Below are 23169 nucleotides of genomic sequence, written 5' to 3' on the forward strand. Positions count from 1 at the left end.
AGGAATCGCGAAATCTAATCATCCTCTTCCTTTTTTTCCTTCAAGATCTTCGTTCTTGAAATTAAAAAAAATTAAAGATAGTTTCAATTATTAAAAAAAAAAAAATTTAAACACATAAATGAATAAATTCATAAATGAAATTTTGATCGTTGTTAATAATAAGTCTCTAATTTTATTAAGTATAATAATCGTCAAAAAAAGAAATCAACAATTAAAATCAACAATTGTCCATTATTGAAGGTTAAAAAATTCCAATTACGCAATTACACGTACTATAAGATGAACGCATTAAAGTTTGAATATTCAATTTGCGTTAATTCGAAAAAAAAAAAAAAGAAACCCAGGAGGAATAATAATTTTACTCCAATTATCAGCCGCCTTTGAGATCATCATCCAATTCGGACGGCGCGAAATTCATTTCTCTTCTCGCGGTTGTAAAAAAAAAAAAAAAGCCACGACCAGCCGCGGAACACCCATGAAATATTAGCGTGAATATTTCACGCAACCCCTGCCAACCCATCTTCCAACTTCGCCCTTCGGCAAAAGCTGGCTGCTTCCTGTATTACCACCTCTTCCAATCAAGATGTTAACTCGCTTTCAAATTTTACTTTCAAATTTCTCTCGCTCGTTATACGCTTAAATTCGAGGAAAGAACTATTCCAAGCTTGCATCCCTTCACTCAGGTGGAACAATCCAGCGTGATACTCGACGATCGATATTACCTTGATAATTTGCTCACGAATTTTTAACTTTAAGCAAAATTTTCAAATCTTTCAATTCGAACAATAATTTTCCGTTTGTATTAAAAGAAAGAAAGAAAAAAAGGAGAAAATAATTGTTCATTTGTATCGAATGATCTCCATAAATAAATATTGTTTAATTATATTAATTTTATTATTTTATATTTATTTTATATTAATAATTATAATATGATATGACAAACAATGGGTATTTCCTTAATAATAATTTCTGATTGTATAATGATGATTTGGGTGTATTATATTTTATATAATATTTGCAAATTTTTCTTCGAATGGAGCAAGCTTAACAGAGACGTGAATAAGTAATCCTTTAGGTGGTACCAGTGGTTGAATAATCTAAGTCGAAATTCAAAAGTGGATACGAAACGTGGTGATCCTTGTGCATGATAATTCAGAGAATTTTAAACATTCATCATTCGTCGAATTCTCCTTTAATCCCCCTTTTGTTCGTAATTATACAGAGACGAACGAGCTATTTTAATCGTTACCACTATCCATCCGTTATTTTCTTGTTAAAAAAAGAAAAAAAGAAATGAAAAGATGAACTAACCGATTAAACGCGAGAAAAACATTTGTTTCAAAAAAATACGTTTTGAAAAAAATGTTTGAACAAATGTTAGAAAAGAGAGAAATATTTCCCCGAGTTTGTATACAATACGATATTCCATTGTTTTTTATTTAAACATAACAAATATTGGAAATTCTATGAAAAAAACCACATGGTAGTAATTTTTAAATTTTTTTTACTTATAATTTTTCTATCATAATAAACGAAAAAAAAAAAAAAATAACGTGGCTTCGTTCGTCGAAACGAATTAAATTTGTTTTTATTTGTTAACAGATTTATTTAACAAATTTTAAATTTTAAATTTATTTGTTAGATAAAGAGAGAAACATCGAAATTTTTCATTAAATTTTACGCGAAATAAGTCGTTCTATATGTACGTATATATATATATATATATATATATATATATATATATATATATATATACGCGCGTATACAAACAAGTGTGTGTTTAAAAAAAAGAGTGGAAAAGGAGAAAGAAAAAATTAGTTGGAAAGTGGAAGAGCATGAAAGGGATTTGAGAAATCCTACAGGTGGTTGCGGATCAATTCGTCTGACCGACGATCGTTAGAAATATACGTGTAAGTTTTGCGATTAGAAAACTTCTTTGACGGATTTCTGAACCGTGTTATATCTTATACGATCCTTGTATAAAAATTCATCTCGTAAAATTCATTTTCTTTTTTCAATGCTTTCCATTTGCAATCTCGTAAATTTATTCGTAAATTTATTTTGCAATTTCGTCGATTTTTCGAATCTCGTACGTATTTCTCGTATATTTCATACAATTCAATTGAATCGTGATAAATTCTAAAATTTTTCATGCATAGGGAAATCCTTCCGTCGAAATTTTTCTCAAATTTTTCTCACGCCCATTTATTCCAACGTTTTTTCAACGTTAAAAATTTAAAGTTGGAACATAGGTAACATTTAGCCATCGTGGAAAATTAATTTTGTGCGATTAGCGAGCTTGCGTTTGAAAACTTGCCTAAAATTTCGGATTGTGCTTGTCGCGACCTCTATTACCGACTGAACTTATTAACTGATAATTGTCAAGGATGCTCTTCCAAACGATCCGAACAATTTTATTCAACTTGTACGTACAATCTAAATTTTTTTATGCTCTATCATCAGTTCTATTTTTTTCTATGATTATATTCTATTTTTCTATGATCAGTCAAAACTAAAAATCGAATAAAATTATCTTTTTACAATTTTCTATTAAACCTAACCTCTTAAATATTTCGGTCGACAATAAAGTTGAATGTTAAATGTCATCTCGCAAAAATTAAAAGATGGTCCACATTGCATTAAAAGTGATTATCTGCGATTCTTGATTCTTCATTTTCTATAATTATTAAATATAATAAAATGAAATGTCAATTTAAACAAATGAAAAATGCGAGATTAAATCTTAAAGTAATAATTCATTTTTATCGACGTTTGGTGACAAATGTGAATACCAACTTTTTATAAATGAACCGTTGTGAATTTTTGATAGTCGTGTTTTAAAGGGAAAAAGGAAATTGCTATTGTGCATTTGACAAGAGATAAAAGGGATGTTTCTAGACCAAATTACATTAACGTAATTAAATTAACATTTTCCCCCGCATACCATAAATTTATTGAACCCAGTTTAATTCAATTCATTTACATATATTTATATTAAATTAAATTTCCATATTCCATACGTTCTGGATTTCTGTAATTCTCGCGGTCTAAATAATGCAATTTATATTCCATTAGTTCCAAAATTATCAACACTTATAAATCTAATTAAATTAACCAATTTGTCCCAAAATTGATTTCACGTAACAGCCATTGATTCTAATTTGATTCGATTGATCAATTCAGAAATTTACAAATATTATGAATTATTTGAATTTTTGAATTTTCAAAAATTCGCTTATGTTAATTAATTGAATAAAAATCGAATGAATAAACGTATGATGATATCTAGATCAATAAATAAATTTTAGGAAAAAAAATTAATTGATTAATAATATTTTAAATATTCTCAAATAAAATTTCTAAATTTCCAATTATTCTCAGAATATCAATATTTCTAAATTTCCAAATATTCTTAAATAAAATTTTTAAATTTCCAATTATTCTCAATCAGAATATTAAAATTTCTAAATTTCCAATTATTTTCAATCAGAATATCAACATTTATAAATTTCCAAATATTCTTAAATAAAATTTTTAAATTTCCAATTATTCTCAATCAGAATATTAAAATTTCTAAATTTCCAATTATTCTCAATCAGAATATTAACTTTTCTAAATTTTCAATTATTCTCAATCAGAATATCAACATTTATAAATTTCCAAATATTCTTAAATAAAATTTTTAAATTATTCTCAACCAGAATATTAACATTTCTAAATTTTCAATTATTCTCAATCAGAATATCAACATTTCTAAATTTCCACATATTCTCAAATAAAATTTTTAAATTATTTTCAACCAGAATATTAAAATTTCTAAATTTTCAATTATTCTCAATCAGAATATCAACATTTCTAAATTTCCACATATTCTTAAATAAAATTTCTAAATTTCTAAATATTCTCAAATAAAATTTCTAAATTTCCAAATATTCTCAAATAAAATTTCTAAATTTCCAACTATTCTCAATCAGAATATCAACATTTCTAAATTTCCAAATATTCTTAAATAAAATTCCTAAATTTTCAATTATTTTCAATCAGAATATCAACATTTCTAAATTTCCAAATATTCTTAAATAAAATTTCTAAATTTCCAATTATTCTCAATCAGAATATCGACATTTCTAAATTTCCACATATCCTCTATTTTATTCTCAAATAAAACTTCCAAATTTCCAAATATTTTCAACGCTTTCATTTGAAACGCTAAAAATGTCTAAACTCCCAATTCTCCACCACGCGGTCGCATCATTTTCACTTACACCTTCCATACACGATCGAATATATACCACGAAACTGGAATTGACCCCTGAAACTCGCCGAACGAAAAGCGTTCCCTCGTGAAAGCGATATAGATGTAAAGGTCGGTCGACGTCGGAAATGGAAATCCAAAGGAGGCATCACGAGTGGTGGCCGCCTGCAACGTCGATCCAAAAGCGACGGCACGTCAAAGAGATACGCGTTTGTGCGAGTGTTTCCTGCACCGGCACCGCCACGGTTTAATTAGAGTGGGCTTTGCAATTAGCATGCTATCGTGTATCGAACTGCCGCCAACTTCGCAAACTCGATAAACCTCTCCTTTGACCGTGCGGTGCTTACTTTTCGCCAAGGAAATTTCGGCCGGCACTCAGAAACTGTCCCGCCTCGCGCACACGCTCATGCAAATAAGTGTATGCGTATGCAAATAATTCTCATTATTTTTGCTTTTCTTTTCTTTTCTTTTTTTTTTTTTTTTTCAACATTACAATTTTACACACTCTCCTTCTCCATACATTTTATATATGTATATATATAAACGCTCGTTAATTTCATATTTAATAATAATTAACAATTAATAATAATTAATTTGTTACGCTTGCTAATTTTTGAGAAAAGTTATAATTTTATATTTTCCTTGTCTTCTTGTAAATTATATATAAATGCTTGTTATTTCATTAGCGTATCGATGATTTATTTGTGAATTTCTTACAAATTTTTGAACATTTGTTTAATATCTTTTTCATTGCGATTGTTTCTTTATTTTTTTATTTAATTATAATTATTAAATTGTATCTTATAAAATTTGAAAAAAAAATAGGAATATATGTTTATTATTATGGTGTAATTCAATCTTTTTCATTGCAATTGTTTCTTTATTTTTTTATTTAATTATAATTATTAAATTGTATCTTATAAAATTTGAAAAAAAAAATAGGAATACCTGTTTATTATTATGGTGTAATTCAACGATAAATGAAAATATTATTTTTAAAAAATTTAGTTAAACCAGATATTTACATGGTGAGACATTAATGTTTCATCATCTTACGTCATTATGTGATTTGATTTACTTAACTTGTTCATTTGAAATAAAAAGTAAAAATATGAAATAATTTAATGATTGGTTCACGGACGTTATATTTTTTATTTTTATTATTAATATTATTATTATTATTATTATTTTTCGTAAGAAGGGGAAAAAAGCACAAAAGCATATCCATTGACCCGTATCTTCACGTATAGGGTTGTTACGAGATGTTGTACGACGACCCACTAAAAACCCCTCTTCGTGCACTTTTCTTAATATAGACCCCCATGAGTTGATGATATCGGTACTTGGATCTCTTCTAAATCTACATTGCCCAAATGTACAATTTGGAAATGAAGCTATGTTTCCTTTGATCACAAGTTTTTCTGTTAATTAGTCTTTTTTTTTTGTATCATAAAGTACATCAAGATGTAAGAAAATACTTGGATCTCTTCTAAATCCACATTGCCCAAATGTATAATTTGGAGGTAAATTTGTGTTTCCTTTGATCAGAAATTTTTCAAGTCTTCCCTGTTAAATAATGTCTTCATTTTTGTATCATAAAATACATCAAGATGTAAGAAAATAAAATATTAGTCAAATCTTTCCAATTCTAATATCCTAGAACTTGTCAAATGTTATTATTTAATTGAAGTAAATATATTCAAAAGTTTTCCACTTTACTTTCTCTTATTTAAATTTATTTAACCTTTTTTTTTTTTTTCATTGGAGTATATTCATAGAAATATAAGATTTTCCCAATTCTATAATATTATTTCAAACTTTTTTATTCAGATGTTGTTACTTTTAATCATTCAAAGGGAAGTTGCTCTTTTTCTTTCAAGTTTATTAAACTGTTCCTCAAAATACTTATCAAATCTTTCCAATTTCTAACATACATCATCATTATTTTCCAACTATTTATCTTTTAAGAAAGATACTTTTTTCCATTTTTAAATTATAAATTTCTGTCTTCTACTTTTACAATTACTAAGCTATAATTATTTCAAACTTTTTTATTCAGATCAGTTGTTACTTTTAATTCATTCAAAGGAAGTTACTCTTTTTCTTTCTTCTTGCTTCTTTCTTTCTTTATTAAACTACTCCTCAAAATACTTGTCAAATCTTTCCAATTTCTAACATACATCATCATTATTTTCCAACTATTTATCTTTTAAGAAAAATACTTTTTTTCATTTTTAAATTATAAATTTCTGTCTTCTACTTTTACAATTACTAAGCTATAATTATTTCAAAAGTTAAGCTAATATTATTTCAAACTTTCTTATTCAGAGGTTGTTACTTTTTATCATTCAAAGAGAAGTTACTCTTTTTCTTTCAAGTTTATTAAACTGTTCCTCAAAATACTTGTCAAATCTTTCCAATTTCTAACAACAAATACATCATCATTATTTTCCAACTATTTATCTTTTAAGAAAGATATTTTTTTCCATTTTTAAATTATAAATTTCTGTTTTCTATTTTTACAGTTGTTAAGCTCCATTGTGGTGGTCGGTGGGACGAACATGGCCGGGGTGTTGACGCATCATCCTCGAGAACTGGCGCAAAGACAAGCCTTCCTCGAGACTAGACAATGCGTCGAGGCTCGACTAACCACGCAGAGAGAAAATCAGCAACAGGTATTTATATGTATACATAGTATAAACGTATATTATCGTGTATTAATCTTATAGAATTTCACTATCGCTCACCACAAACCATTACACTTCTGATTGTTCATCGATAAATCAAATAATATAGATAATATAAATAATAATAAATCATCATAATAAAAATAATAAAATCATAATAATATAAATAATATCTGAAGTGAATTCGATGACTGCACAGAATTTTGGAATCAATTATTTATTATAGTTAATTTATTATATCGATAGAGTTAATTTATTTCGAATTTGTCCAATCTTTATTTTTTTTATAAATTGTCAATTTATCCGACTTAAATTTAATTAATTTTTGAAAAAATTGTTTCCACGTCTTTTTTCTTTTATACGTGATAATTAAAACAGAATTATTGAAATATTTTGAATGATAAACTAATAAAAAATATGCTCGTTAAATTAAAAAAAAAATTATTCGAAAGTGTTATTTGATTCAAACTTCATTTTGGTTATTGGAATTTTCACGAGATAATCGTTAAAACCGAGAAATTTCTATTTTTACACGGTGAAAATTGCTTCTAACAAAAAGTTATGTTTGATATGAAAATATGTAAAAAAAAAAAAAAAAAAAGTATTCCACAAAATTCTGTCGAGCTATCGATAAATTTCACCGAACGATTTTTCGCAGTTTATTTTCATTAAATCATAAATTTTAAATATTTAGTCTCGTAAAAATTCAATTTCAATCAAGGACAGGAATTATTTTTCATGAAAAATCATTTCCCTTTCCAGTTTATTCGTATCAAAAATTTTGACATAAACGTTTGCAAAACAGATTGGAGAAATAATTTTCTAACTTTAAAATTTTCAACTTCAAAATTAAAAGCAAAATTATTCAAAAGGTACGTACATGTATCTGGTACAAGTATCCTCATTTAATCTTGCTATTAATTAATCAATCTTTGATAATCAACATAGTTTGATAATCTAGTATCTAGAAACATTGAAATTACCAACTTGGAAAATCGACTAAATTTTTAACTTCAAAATTAAAAGCAAAATTATTCAAAAGGTATATACATATCTGGTACAAGTATCCTCATTTAATCTTGCTATTAATTAATCAATCTTTAACATAGTTTGATAATCTAGTATCTAGAAACATTGAAATTACCAACTTGGAAAATCGACTAAATTTTTAACTTCAAAATTAAAAGCAAAATTATTCAAAAGGTATGTACATGTATCTGGTATAAGTATCCTGATTTAATCTTGCTATTAATTAATCAATCTTTAACATAGTTTGATAATCTAGTATCTAGAAACATTGAAATTACCAACTTGGAAAATCGACTAGTTACCAGTAACGTATTTAAGGCTGAGTTCGATGGAGTCTACCTAACCAAATTTTGATCATTAAATCTTTTGCACATGTAGGTCGATAATTAATGCACTCTCCCAATTGTTTATTAATATAATGGACAACGTATAGCAAACTGTCTCTGCAATTTTCTCCCTAATTATTATAACATATATACACTTCATATCCATATAGTCGATCGTATAATTCAAAATTATGTCAGCGCAATATTAAATTGCTCCAAAATTATTTTGATGAATATATATATATATATGTGTGTATATTATACATTAATTTCCAAAATAATCAACTAGAATGGAGTTACGAAAAACACAGAGATATTTGAAGTATCAACGGATAATAGATTTAAGAATTCTTTGGGAATAGGGATATTTTTTGATTTATAAAAATTTTAGGCGTATATCGTGGAAATTTTGGCAATGGGAAAACATCAAATGCAGATAGATACGAATCGAGGTTTCGCAAATAGCCGTAGGGTTTTCGTTACGGTTCAACAAATTTCCCATTTAACAACTGCTGCGAACCAAAGTCCCTAGATCTCTCTATCTCTGACGAAAAATTGATAATTGAAAATATCGTTATAAATTTTTCATCAATTTTTCTCATCGTATGATAATACATGGTGAAACTGTCGATATTTTCATAATCTTTAAATTGTATTGCAGAAGATCTTGATATGTATAATCGATTATAGTTATTGAAGTATTTTGGAAAAAATGATTCCTAATACTTTATTAAGCATAAAAATTTTTTGAGAATCTGTAAAATACGAAAACAAAATATAAAATAATACTTGACTTGAAAACATATATTAAGCGTGTAGAAAAATCAGAAATCCTAAAAAAAATCATTGAAATCCATAATAAATTTCTGGAAAAGAAAAGAATTGAGAATGAAAATTGAGAAAATGAGAAAATAGTTGTAAAATTAAGAAAGTATTTAACCAAATATATATATATATAAGGAGAATAGAGAGACAGGATCTGTTGATAAATATAACTGAAAAAATGTGTTAAAGAATTGAGAATGAAAATAATGGAGTTAAAAAAGTATTTAATGAAATATATATATATAAAGAGAATAAAGAGGCATCTATTGATAAATACAAGAATGAAAAAAAGTGTTAAAGAATTGAGAATGAAAATTGAGAAAATGATGGAGTTAAAAGAGATATTTAATCAAATATATATATAAAGAGAATAGAGAGGCATTTGTTAATAAATACAAGAATGAAAAAATGTGTTAAAGAATTGAGAATGAAAATAATGGAGTTAGAAGAGTATTTAATCAAATATATATTTAATATATGTATTTAATCATATATATATAAAGAGAATAGAGAGACATTTGTTGATAAATACAAGAATGAAAAAAAGTATTAAAGAATGAAAATTGAGAAAATGATGGAGTTAAGAGAGTATTTAACCAAATATATATATAAGGAGAATAGAGAGAATAGAGAGGCAGGATCTGTTGATAAATACAAGAACCTGGACAGTGGCCTAACTTGGTTATCGTAGCAGGTCACAGATACCTGATTAAAGTGCACAATGGGCCAGGTCACGGGTAGAATGTTGGCTGGAATTATAAGCGATGCTCCCGATAACTCGGTATCTTTAACAAACTTCCACCGTTCTTAATGGAACCCAGTCGCTAAAAATAATCTGGTCGATTAATCAAATCGAGATAGGAGATATGCACTTTCATCAAATTTCTTCATCCTTTCGTTTAACGTAGAACTCCACTTATAAACTTTAAATAGTCCCCACTAATCTACGATCTTTTGATATTCTTTCATTGTTTACATTTTACTTTCACAAAATTTCATTTCTATTAAACTTGTGCCTTAATATACACTGTATTAATATCTATTACTACAGATGAAAGTTGAGAATTTGATTAGACTCTCCACCATCGAATTATATATATAGATGTGTTTCAATTTCATATGAAAAGTAATCTTGGTATGGAGGTAAAATGGAGAAACTTTATTGTCGCTTCCAGTATAGAAACCCTTAAGTATTTTTGAACTTATTGCCCTTAATCCCTCGACAATATGGGACTAGGTGAAGTATTATCTTCCACTCCATTCGTCTATGACTGCTTGTTAGTGGGTCAGTAAGTTGTCATGTATCCCAGGGTTTTGTAAAACTTCTATATCAAGCATTCCAATTTTTACACTATTTTATTATTTTCTGGAAAATTTTTCTATTAATATATTCCATTTTTTAACCAAATTGATCTGTATATCAATTCCTGCACTAATTATTTTTTACCCATTAAAGGATTTCTTTAATAGTTTTAATATCTCTCATAAATTAATTAATATTCCAAGATCTGATTCCTGTATCAATATTATTCCTTTTAATAACGTTTCAATATATCTCATTTGCATTCAAGTCTGAATCAATTTTTGCACTCATCATTTTTTATTCATCATCTATTCCTTGAAAGGTCCCTTTAATAATTTTAATATCTCTCATAAATTGAACAATTTGTTGCAATTTCTAAAATTTCTTGTCCATTTACTTCTAATCAAACGACGTTTTGGTACATAAATTGGATTATATTTTAAGATCTAATCAATTGCTGCAATATAATCAATTTTCATTCATTAAAAGTCCATTAATCATTCTTCGCAGGATCTCTTTAATAATTTTATATAATATCTTTCATAAAATTGAACGTAATTCCAAGGGTCTGATCAATTCCTCCATTAATCACTTTCCGTCCACTAAAGTTCCATCCCATTTTAGCAAATCCCTCTGGTAATAATATCTCGATATTACGCCTGTATATTTCAATGTCTGACCAATTCTTCCTCGTTCCACTCCGGCCCACGTGTCGTCGACCTGCAACGTATAGAGCACGAAATTAACGTTTTAATTTCCAAGACAAATTTCCGTCTCGTGCAACAATCTACCAACGATGACGTCCACTAACGCTTATTTACAAACGAGAGTATGTCTAATGCGGAGAAATTACCGCGTCTGATAAGCACTAAGAGTAACTGATAAGCGTAATACCGCGCTATTCATTACAGTTCACGTCACATCATAGGCGACCATGTTGCCGCTCTCTGGGACACGATTTTAACGCGTAATTCGCTTGGAAATTCCAAGATTCTGGACTCGAAATTTTTAGAAAAATTTATAAAAAAAATGGAGAAGGGGAGAGGATAAGATTGACGAATTAGAAGATCGATTTCTTCTCTTAACGAAATGAAATTTTGCTGGAGCAGTGAGGGATTCCAAATTAAAGTTTTTCGCCGGTGAAAAGCTTTCCAATCTCATGCGGTGGAATAACAAAGACGGGCCGGTTGCTTTTCTTCGTTCGAAAACAATAATTGGAGTGGCAAATGTGATTCACCGCGTTAAAGAAACTTTCTCTTAAAGGTTAAGGAATATTTTCTTTATCGGTGTTCCAAGTATCGAGAAGAAATTAGCGAAGGAATTGGGAGTAAAAGGCTTTTCGTAGCCTTTACTGGAATGATTAAAAGAGTTAAAGAGATTGGAGAAATTATTGAGAAGTACGTACGAAATAACGGGAAATTATCGTATATTTATTATAGGAAAGTAGTAACTTATCAATTTAAAAATTTACCTTCCAATTTTCACGCAACCGACGAGATATAAATTCATGAAATTTTTTCGCCCTCCCCCCCCTCCTCCTGAATACACAATTTTTATCCATCGATCTCCCCACCGTTAGACGCTATTATATTTCATCCACCATCATGATCTTTTCATCTCGCAATTTATCTTAGAATTTCCATCAAGGGTATGAAATATTCAAAGATGATCGTTATCCCGCGCAACTTTGGTTTCTCCCGTTACGGCCGGCTCTCGTGCAGAATGTGAAATTACAACGGCCCTTTGCAACGATAATTCGACGTTGGATAAATCGATCAGAGCATACAACAGGTTGTATGCACGCGTGTTGTGTATCGCGATTTCCCTAGGCGTCGCTGATCCGATCATATGGATCCCGTTCAAAGCTTTCCAACTCATGTACCGCGGTGCATTCGGAATTGATTGTGACGGAGAGTCGATTGATTGGTCTCACCTCTTTCGAGTGTCCCGCGATTCGATTCCTTTGGATTTACGTTGGACGTGGATGAATCGATAACGGGGAGGGAATTAATGGCAGCCAGCAAGGACGAGATATCTCGGCCACGGTGTCGCGTTAACACGGTGTTGCGTCTATTGGAATATTTCGTCCATGTCGCCGCGCAAAGGACATCGCGTCGTGGAATATTTCGTCAGTGGCGTCGCACTGTCAATGTTGCGTCGCGGAATATTTCATCAATGGCGTCACGCTATCAATATTCCATCGCAAGATATCTTCGGTATTAAATGAAGAGAATTGCATTCATGGCACTATCAATGTTGCATCGTGGAAAATTATAAATATATTTCGTCAATGGCGGAATATTTTGACGACGCACTATTGATATTTGATCGAGAGAAATTTCAAAAATGATATAATGTTACATCGTGGAATATTTCGTCAATGGCGTCACACTATCAATGTTGCATGGCAGAATATTTTGACATTATACTATCGATATTAGATCGAGGGAAATTTCAAAAGTGGCATAATGTTACATCGTGGAATATTTTGACGTCGCACTATCGATATTAGGGAAATTTCAAAAGTGGCATAATAAATGTTACATCGCGGAATATTTCGTCAGTGGCGTCGCACTATCGATATTAAATCGAGGGAAATTTCAAAAATGACATAATAAATGTTACATCGCGGAATATTTTGTCAATGGCGTCGCGCTATCAATATGGTGGAATATTTCGCCAGTGGCGTCGCACTACCAATGTTGCATGGCAGAATATTTTGACATTATACTATTGATATTAGATCGAGGGAAATTTCAAAAGTGACATAATGTTACATCGTGGAATATTTCGCCAGTGGCGTCGCACCACCAATATTACATCGCAGAATATTTTGACGTCGCATTATCGATATTAAATCGCGGGAAATTTCAAAAGTGACATAATAAATGTTACATCGCGGAATATTTTATCAATGTCGTCGCGGTATGAATATGGCAGAATATTTCGTCAGTGGCGTCGCACTATCTATGTTGCGTCGTGCAATTTTTTGACGTCGCCTTATCGATATTAAATCGAGAAAAATTTCAAAAGTGGCATAATGTTACATCGTGGAATTTTATTTCGTCAATGGCGTTGCATTATCAATATGACGGAATATTTCACCAGTGGCGTCGCACTACCAGTTACATCGCAGAATATTTGAACGTCGCACTATCGATATTAGATCGAGGGAAATTTCAAAAGTATAATGCATAATGTTACATTGTGGAATATTTCGTCAATGGCGTCGCGTTATCAATATGACGGAATATTTCGTCAGTGGCGTCGCACTATCAATATTGCATCGTGCAATTTTTTGATGTCGCCTTATCGATATTAAATCGAGAAAAATTTCAAAAATGGCATAATGTTACATCGTGGAATATTTCGTCAGTGGCGTTGCGCTATCAATATGACGGAATATTTCACCAGTGGCGTCGCATTACTAATGTTGCATCGTAGAATATTTTGACATCTATCGATATTAGATCGAGGGAAATTTCAAAAGTGGCATAATAAATGTTACATAGCGGAATATTTCGTTAATGGCGTCGCGGTATCGATATGGCAGAATATTTCGCCAATGGCGTCGCACTACCAATGTTGCATGGCAGAATATTTTGACATTACACTATCGATATTAGATCGAGGGAAATTTCAAAAGTAGCATAGTAAATGTTACATCGCACTATCAATGTTATATCATAGAATATTTTGTCAGTGGCGTCGCAACTACCAATGTTGCATTGCAGAATATTTTGACATTATACTATCGATATTAGATCGAGGGAAATTTCAAAAGTGGCATAATAAATGTTACATCGCGGAATATTTCGTTAATGGCGTCGCGCTATCGATATGGCAGAATATTTCGTCAGTGGCGTCGCCCTATCTATGTTGCGTCGCGGAATATTTCATCAATGGCGTCACGCTATCAATATTGCATCGCCAGATATCTTCGGTCCACGGTATTAAATGAATAGAATTGCATCCATGGCGTCGCATTATAAATGTGGCGGAATATATTTCGTCAGTGGCGTCGCACTATCAATGTTGCATCGCGGAAAATTTCGTCAGTGGCGTCGCACTATCAATATTGTATCACGGAAAATTTCTATAATATCATGTTAATATTATTATATCGCGAAATATTTTGTCGATGGCATTGAATGAAGAATATTATATCCAGCGCTATCAATATGGCGGAATATTTCGTCAGTGGCGTCGCACTATCAATATTGTATCACGGAAAATTTCTATGATATTGTGTTAATATTATTATATCGCGAAATATTTTGTCGATGGCATTAAACGAAGAATATTGTATCCATGGCGTCGCGCTATCAATATGGCGGAATATTTCGTCAGTGGCGTCGCATTATCAATATTGCATCGTGGAATATTTCGTCAATAGCGTCACAATATTGCAATATTACAGAATATCTTGTTTATAATGTTGCACAAAAGATATTCGAAAACTTCAGTGGCGTCGCACTATCAATCTTGCATCGCGTAAAGTTTTATTTATAGCATCATGTTAATACTATTATCTCTCGAAATATTTTGTCGATGGTATTAAACGAAGAATATTGTATCCAGCGCTATTAATATGGCGGAATATTTCGTCAGTGGCGTCGCATTATCAATTTTACATGGCGGAATATTCCGTCAGTGGCGTCGCATTATCAATATTGCATTATGGAATATTTCGTCAATGGCGTCACACTGTCAATAATGCTGAATATCTTGTTTATAATGTTGCAAAATATATTCGAAAACTTCAGTGGCGTCGCATTATCAATATTGCATCGTGCAATATTTTGACATCGCCTTATCGATATCGAGGAAATTTTCAAAAGAATCGAGGAAAAATTTCAAAAGTGTTACAAACAATAAATGTTACATCGCGAAATATTTCGTCAGTGGCGTTGCGTTATCAATATTGCATCGTGGAATATTTCGTCAATGACGTCACACTGTCAATAATGCAGAATATTTTGTTTATAGTTTTTTGTTGCACAAAAGATATTCGAAAACTTCAGTGGCGTCGCACTATAAATGTTGCATCGCGTAAAATTTCGTCTATCTCATCGTGTTAATACTATTATCTCGCGAAATATTTTGTAGATGGCATTAAATGCAGAATATTGTATCCAGCGCTATCAATATGGCGGAATATTTCGTCAGTGGCGTCGCACTACCAATATTGCATCGTACAATATTTTGACTATCGATATTAGATCGAGGGAAATTTCAAAAGTGGCATAATAAATGTTACATCGCGAAATATTTCGTCAGTGGCGTCGCACTATCAATATTGCATCGTGGAATATTTCGTCAATGGCGTCACACTGTCAATAATGCAGAATATCTTGTTTATAGTGTCGCACAAAAGATATTGCATCGCTGAAAACGTCGTCAGTGGCGTCGCATAATCAATATTGCATCGCGAAATATTTTGTTTAAAGAGTCGCACAAAAGATATTGCATCGCGGAAAACTTGGTCAGTGGCGTCGCACGATAAATACTGCATCGTGGAATATCTCGTCATTGGCGTCGCACTGTCAATATTGCATCGCGGAATGTTATACACGGAATATCTCCTTCATTATTCATTAACAATGTTGCATAACGGAATATCTCGTCAGTGGCGTAGCATTAAAAATATTGCCTCGTGAAATATTTCTTATACAACATCTCACGAACGATATTGCTCGATACACGTAATTTTCTTCTTCCCTTTTTTTTTTTTTTTTTAATTAATCGTAGCTTTCAGGGATTACGATTTGAATAATTTAGGATTATTTTTTTATCGAGAGGGATAATGCTATTAACTCGTCTTCTTCGTTTATTCGTTCATATAGGAATCCTTTCGGTTTTAAAATTTAAAAAGGATTATTTTACGTAAATCGACGAATATTTCGTTGAAATTGGAGAAATATTTATTAATAATGATCTATCTGCAGATCCATCTATCGTGGAACAGAAATAGAAACGAAATTGTATACGCGAAATTTATGCAAATTGGAGGTCTTGAAATGGGAAAAAACAATGAACGGTTATGACAAGCTACGATCATGCAGTTTCACTCTGCGAACGAACCTAAAGCTTGCCGTGTAATTTCGTGTTAAAATCCACGGAAACGGCATTCGAACACGTGTGGATCAATCGATCCTTTAAATTTCAAATGGTATTATTATTATTTGCTCGAAGATAATTGAAATTTGATTCTTTGAATCAACGAACTAAAAGCAAACTAAAGTAAAGTGAAAAGTAATAAAATTAGCTAAAGTGAAAATTGTGAAAATTCTTCGATTCGAGACAGAGTATTAAAAATACGAAAAATTCGAAAATTTAAAAATTAAAATTCTAAAATAGAAAATAGAGATTTGAAGTAGTGGCAAAGAGAGAGAGAAAGAAGAGAAGGAAGAGGAGAGAGAAAAAAAAAACTTGAAAAATTAAAAATTAAAATTCAAGAAAGTTAGAAAATTCTTTAATATTCAAAACGACGAGGTGAATGGTGTCTTGAGTATACGGATTTATTAGATTCACCGCAAGTTTCCGACATAACAACATGGTTAATTAACCAACTGGTACAAATACCAAAGAGAATTCGTAACGGTATGTATCTGTTAATACCGACAGATCAGCTTGTCGGAAGGCTTGTGCTCCGCATGTTAATGAAATACAATGTTGAAATCGAAATATTCCTCTCTAGAGATACTGCTCTAAATATATTATTGAAACCAGCTTGGGCAGCAGCTTCCAGATCCCTTGTCTGCTGAAATGTTAATTACAGAATTAAATTACAGAAAAAAAAAGAAAATCGTTAAAATATACCTCGCACATATGTACATAAACACACAATATGTAATATATATGCATTTTGTAATACATTATATTACTATATAATGTATACTATAATATATGTATGTAATGTATATAATATACATATATACTATATATATGTATATAATGTATATTATAATGTAACTATATGTAACTATAATGTAACTATACTATATATTATATATTATTTTGTGATATATATATATATATATATATATATATATATATATATATATGTAATAATAAAATATTCTCCATGAATATATCTCAAAGGAGAAGAAAATGGGGGGAAAATGAAGGGAAGTGGAAATAAATCATCGATTCTCCAATTTTTCTTACAGAAAAATTTCATAACTTGGTGTTTCCAACTCTAGATATATACTACTCTAAATATATTATTGAAACCAGCTTGGGCAGCAGCTTCGAGATCCCTTGTCTGCTGAAATGTTAATTACAGAATTAAATTACAGAAAAAAAAAAGAAAATCGTTAAAATATATTTCGCACATATATAAACACACAATATATAATATATATGTATTTTATAATACATTATATTACTATATATATGTATATAATGTATACTATAATGTAACTATATGTAACTATAATGTAACTATACTATATATTATATATTATTTTGTGATATATATATACATAATATTTCTCTATGAATATATCTCGAAGGAGAAGAAAATGAAGGGAAGTATAGAAATAAATTATCGATTCTCCAATTTTTTTTACAGAAAAATTTCATAACTTGGTGTTTCCAACTCTAGATATATACTACTCTAAATATATTACTGAAACCAGCTTGGGCAGCAGCTTCCAGATCCCTTGTCTGCTGAAATGTTAATTACAGAATTAAATTACAGAAAAAAAAAAAAAAGAAAGAAAATCGTTAAAATATACTTCACACATACATAAACACACAATATGTAATATATATGTATTTTGTAATACATTATATTACTATATATATATAATGTATACTATACTATAATGTTACTATATGTAACTATAATGTAACTATACTATATATTATATATTATTTTGTGATATATATATATATAATATTTCTCTATGAATATATCTCGAAGGAGAAGAAAATGAAGGGAAGTATAAAAATAAATCATCGATTCTCCAAGTTTTCTTATAGAAAAATTTCATAACTTGTTTCCAACTCTAGAGATACTACTCTAAATATATTATTGAAACCAGCTTGGGCAGCAGCTTTGAGATCCCTTGTCTGCTGAAATGTTAATTGAATTAAATTACAGAAAAAAAAAAAAGAAAGAAAATCATTAAAATATATTTCATACATACATACATACGTACATAAACATATAATATGTAATATATATGTATTTTGTAATACATTATATTACTATATATATATATAATGTATGTTATAATGTAACTATAATGTAACTATAATGTAACTATACTATATATATATATATATATATATATATATATATATATATATATATATATATGTAATACTTCTCTATGAATATATCTCGAAAGAGAAGAAAATGAAGGGAAGTCAAAAAATGACTTGATGTTTCAAACTTCGAAACAATTAAAAAAAAAAAAAAAAGAACGAAAAATTTCAAATCAAATTCTCAAAATATCTTTCGATATTTCGAGGATGTGTTGGCGCGAGATATCAGTACAAGAAGAATTCTCCAATTCCGTTTTAATATCCTGTGATCAACCGGAAGTGTCCTCGAGTAAGACGCAAAGGCAAGTAAGATGGAGAGAAACCGGTCAATTTTGAAGCAGTACAGGGAGGGAGGAAGGGGAGGGGGAGAAGCAATGAATTCTCAGGTGATGCGAGGAAATTGCATTCCCTTTTCTCTACCTGCGAACGCCGCTGTACACACAACGGGCGACGATGAATTTTCCATGATTTTTTTTTTTCTCTTTTTTCCCTTTTTTTTTTCCTTTTTTTTTTTTTTTTTTCAGGAAAGGCTTCTATTGAGCGTGCTGCCGCGCCACGTAGCCATGGAGATGAAAGCTGACATCGCGGGGAAGCCAAAGGATACCATGTTTCACAAAATTTACATTCAGAGGCACGAGAACGTCAGGTGAGGGGCAAAATATCCTGATGCAACGATATATGTGGTGTATACATAAAGGCGTCGAGAGTATCGAGTTTCGTTGTCGAGCAGAGAAACTGTTTTCTATCTAATTGTTCTTCTCGTCGTTGGACGCGTCGATTTTCGAAGTTTCAAATATTGTTATATGGAAATTTTTCAAGTTTGGAATTTTGGAAAAGTAGATTTACTCCTAATACGGTATTCTTTAGTGGATTTAGAGAGGCGAGTAAAATTTTCGAAAATAACTTTTAAAGGTATGATGTGCGCAATATTCGAGGAGAAATCTGTTGGAATGAAATTATAACATTATTATACAATCTTTAATCTTTTTTTGGTATTCCACGATTATGAAAATGAAATTTTGGAAAAATCTTGACAATAATACTTGAGAAATTTTTTCGAATTGCACACACGTATATAATATTCAGTCCCTTCAAGTCCATTTGGACGTGAGTGGAATTTCGAGAAAAAAAAAAAAAAACTCTTAATATTCAAGAAATGTGAATATTTTTATGAATGCTTCGTAAGAATTTTTTTTCAAACTGATCGAAAAATTGTAATGAAAGAAACTCATATAATAATTAATATCCAGTCCTTTAGATCCATTTGAACTGAGTGGAAAAAAAAAAAACTCTTAATATTCAAGAAATGTGAATATTTTTATGAATGCCTCGTAAGAATTTTTTTTTCAAAATTTTTCGAAGCTTAAAATCAACAAACCGATCGAAAAATTGTAATGGAAGAAACTGATCATATAATAATTAATATCCAGTCCCTTTAGATCCATTTGTAAGTGAATTTCGAAAAAAAAAAATTCTTAATAATATTCAAAAAATGTGAATATCTTTATGAACGCTTCATAAGAATTTTTTTTCAAAATTTTTCGAAGCTTAAAATATCAAGAAACTGATTGAAAAATTGTGATGAAAGAAACTCGTCATATAATAATTAATATCCAATCCCTTTAGATCTATTTGTAGGTGAATTTCGAAAAATGTGAATATTTTTATGAATGCCTCGTAAGAATTTTTTTTCAAAATTTTTCGAAGCTTAAAATATCAAGAAACCGATTGAAAAATTGTAATGGAAGAAACTCATATAATAACTAATCGTATATGATAAATAAACGAGATATATATAACTATATGATAGGGGGGGGGGATGAATATTCGGTGAATGATTATGCGGTATACGCGTGTAACCAGGCCAGCAACTGAATATTCAGCATCATTATGCACCAGACTGGTTGCACGCGTCTATCACACGTTAAAGTAACACGTATCTGCCACTCGAGTCTCGTTAAGTCGCGCGACGTACACCTAACGAATTCTAATTAACATTTCGTGATTTAAATACCACTTACCGAGAATCTAACCGGGAAGAATACATCTTGGTAATCGTTTTCCAGCATTCTGTTCGCCGACATTTGTGGATTCACTTCCTTGTCGGATCAATGCACTGCCGAGGAGGTTGTCAAACTATTGAACAAATTATTCGCCTGGTTAGTATCGTTAGTTGCCCATACCATTATTCTATTATCCTCTCGATTGAGAGGAGTTAATTCTTTTTTCTTTTTTTTTTTTGCACCTTTATTAACCATCCGATAATATATGCTTGTTGTAAAATTGAATACAAAATTTATCGAAGATTCGATATTTATATACGTATTACGCTGAACAATAATTGTACGAAGATAAGTTTTATCGCGTAATCGTTATTCGATAATGATAATTGGATATTTATGCATTTAAATGTGAAATTCGAATGTACAAAAATGTATACGGGAAACGTAATAAACGCAAAAATATTAAAATTATACGTATTAATGCGTATTCGAGGAATAAAACAAATTCAAAATTTATTTATCTTGCACGTGTATTCCATGTTGAATAATTTATGATAGACATTTTCAATAATTATTGAAAATTTTATTTCCTTTCCCTTATAAATAAATAATTTAATCCTCCCTTTTAAATTATTTCTAAATTGTTAAATGGATATATTACGTATAAATTTAATTATTTTTCACGAATCATCGAAAGAATGTGAATAATTTTAATAAATATCAATTGTTAATGCGAAGTGTAAATTTCGTAGCTTCGACACATTGGCAGCCGAGCACCATTGTCTACGAATCAAATTACTCGGTGACTGCTATTATTGCGTCTCCGGACTTCCTGAACCGAGGCCAGATCACGCGCGTTGTTGCGTGGAAATGGGTTTGGACATGATTAGCGCCATTACGTGAGTCTTCTGTGTCCTACTAATTTTCTGATGCATCGAATTCTTTTCCTTTCTTTTTTTTTTTTCTTCTTCTCTCTGATAATCCAACGCGAACCATTCCGTTTCCTCTCTTCTAAATTAACGAATTAACACCCGATCCAATTTCCATTATTCGTAATTAGCGTTGTGTAAAAATAACGATGCACGAATAGAAGAATGACACATGTTTTAAAATTTTATTTTGAACCTTTTTTTTTTTGTTATTTATTTAGAGATGTATTATTTACGAAGAATTCACGTTTCACGTAATAATATAAATCGTTATATTTCTCGATCCGTTCGATTCTTCGAAACACGAGCACAAATGACACTTTATTCTCGAAGGAAATCATTTCTTTGACGGAACTTAATGTTTTTCAAAAGCAAACCTATAAAACCGGATTGAGAATTCCCGTCTCCGCGGACTACTTTCATTTACTGTTTCCTGCTCTTAGAACGGTTTCCTAACCTTTTTCCGGCCATTTCGTGAAAGTGCAACGGAAGCGCCTCGTTGCGGCGCTTCTACTAAATAAAAACCATTTCGTTTTGAAACTCTCTATATATAGTCGTGAAAAAAGAAACTTTTGATCAAATATGATTTCAATATTTAAATATTTTTTCCGTTAAAATATTCCGTGTATTATTGGAGAAAATTTAAATTGTTTAAATCGAAAATAATTATTAACTCGCAAAACATTTCGAAAAATCTACTTTGTTTTATTATTTTAAAAAAATATAACACTCCAATGTATAGATAAACTAATCGAACGACTCGGAAAATTATAATCTAGGAAATTTATAATTTCAAAGTTTATAATTTATTTACAGTTTATATTTTTTTTCTCCCATACTATTCAACAATATAAATATAATCCGTAGTGTAATAATTACCACAGCGTTATTTCTAAAACAATCGATTCTTCTTTCCTCCTTTTATAGGCTGTATCGAGAGGTGGGTGCAGTGAACGTGAACATGAGAGTGGGAATACATACTGGAAGGGTTCATTGCGGGGTTCTTGGCTTGAGGAAATGGCAATTCGACGTTTGGAGCAACGACGTCACCCTGGCCAACTATATGGAGAGCGGAGGGATACCGGGGTGAGTTTTTCCTTTCTTTCCTTTTTTTTTTTTTCTTTTTTTAAAGAAAATTTTCATTCGACTTCGAGCGAATGTTGAAACGAGAGACGAAACATTGAGCGAAATATTTTTTGTCGCTTCTTTTTCTTTCGGGAGGAAAAAAATTCTCGAAACGAGGAATTCGAATATTTATCGCGAAATATACGGTCCGTTCCGCTTCTTTTTTTTTTCTTTCTTTCTTTCCTTTTTCTTTTTTCGAGAGGGATAACGAGATTTAAATTTTTAAACTTGTGATTTTATTTTACCGTGAAACTTGATGAAATTCCATATCTGTTAGGTATTCCGTTTCATCGAGTCGTGAATAACAGATGCATTTTATCGAATGCTCGATTTTTTACCAAATGAAAATATGACGATAAGAAAATCCTTGTGCGATATCTACACTTATTTTTAAGAAATATATTTTTGTA

At 30.3% G+C, this 23169-nt stretch overlaps 1 protein-coding gene across 4 annotated transcripts in view; it reads left to right on the forward strand.

Annotated features, from left to right (window-relative positions):
• The window catches only part of LOC726514 (adenylate cyclase type 6), a 99865-nt gene that overhangs the window by 65641 nt on the left and 11055 nt on the right, over nt 1-23169 (forward strand). For all 4 annotated transcript variants that reach the window (XM_016913410.2, XM_026442278.1, XM_026442279.1 and 1 more), the window contains exons 7-11: nt 6781-6930; nt 19227-19348; nt 20769-20861; nt 21458-21604; nt 22562-22720. In XM_016913410.2, coding sequence (XP_016768899.2) covers nt 6781-6930; nt 19227-19348; nt 20769-20861; nt 21458-21604; nt 22562-22720 — 671 coding nt within the window. The remainder of the gene's footprint in view (nt 1-6780; nt 6931-19226; nt 19349-20768; nt 20862-21457; nt 21605-22561; nt 22721-23169) is intronic.

This window comes from Apis mellifera, linkage group LG8 (assembly GCF_003254395.2).
Source record: "Apis mellifera strain DH4 linkage group LG8, Amel_HAv3.1, whole genome shotgun sequence".
NCBI classification, from domain to species: domain Eukaryota; kingdom Metazoa; phylum Arthropoda; class Insecta; order Hymenoptera; family Apidae; genus Apis; species Apis mellifera.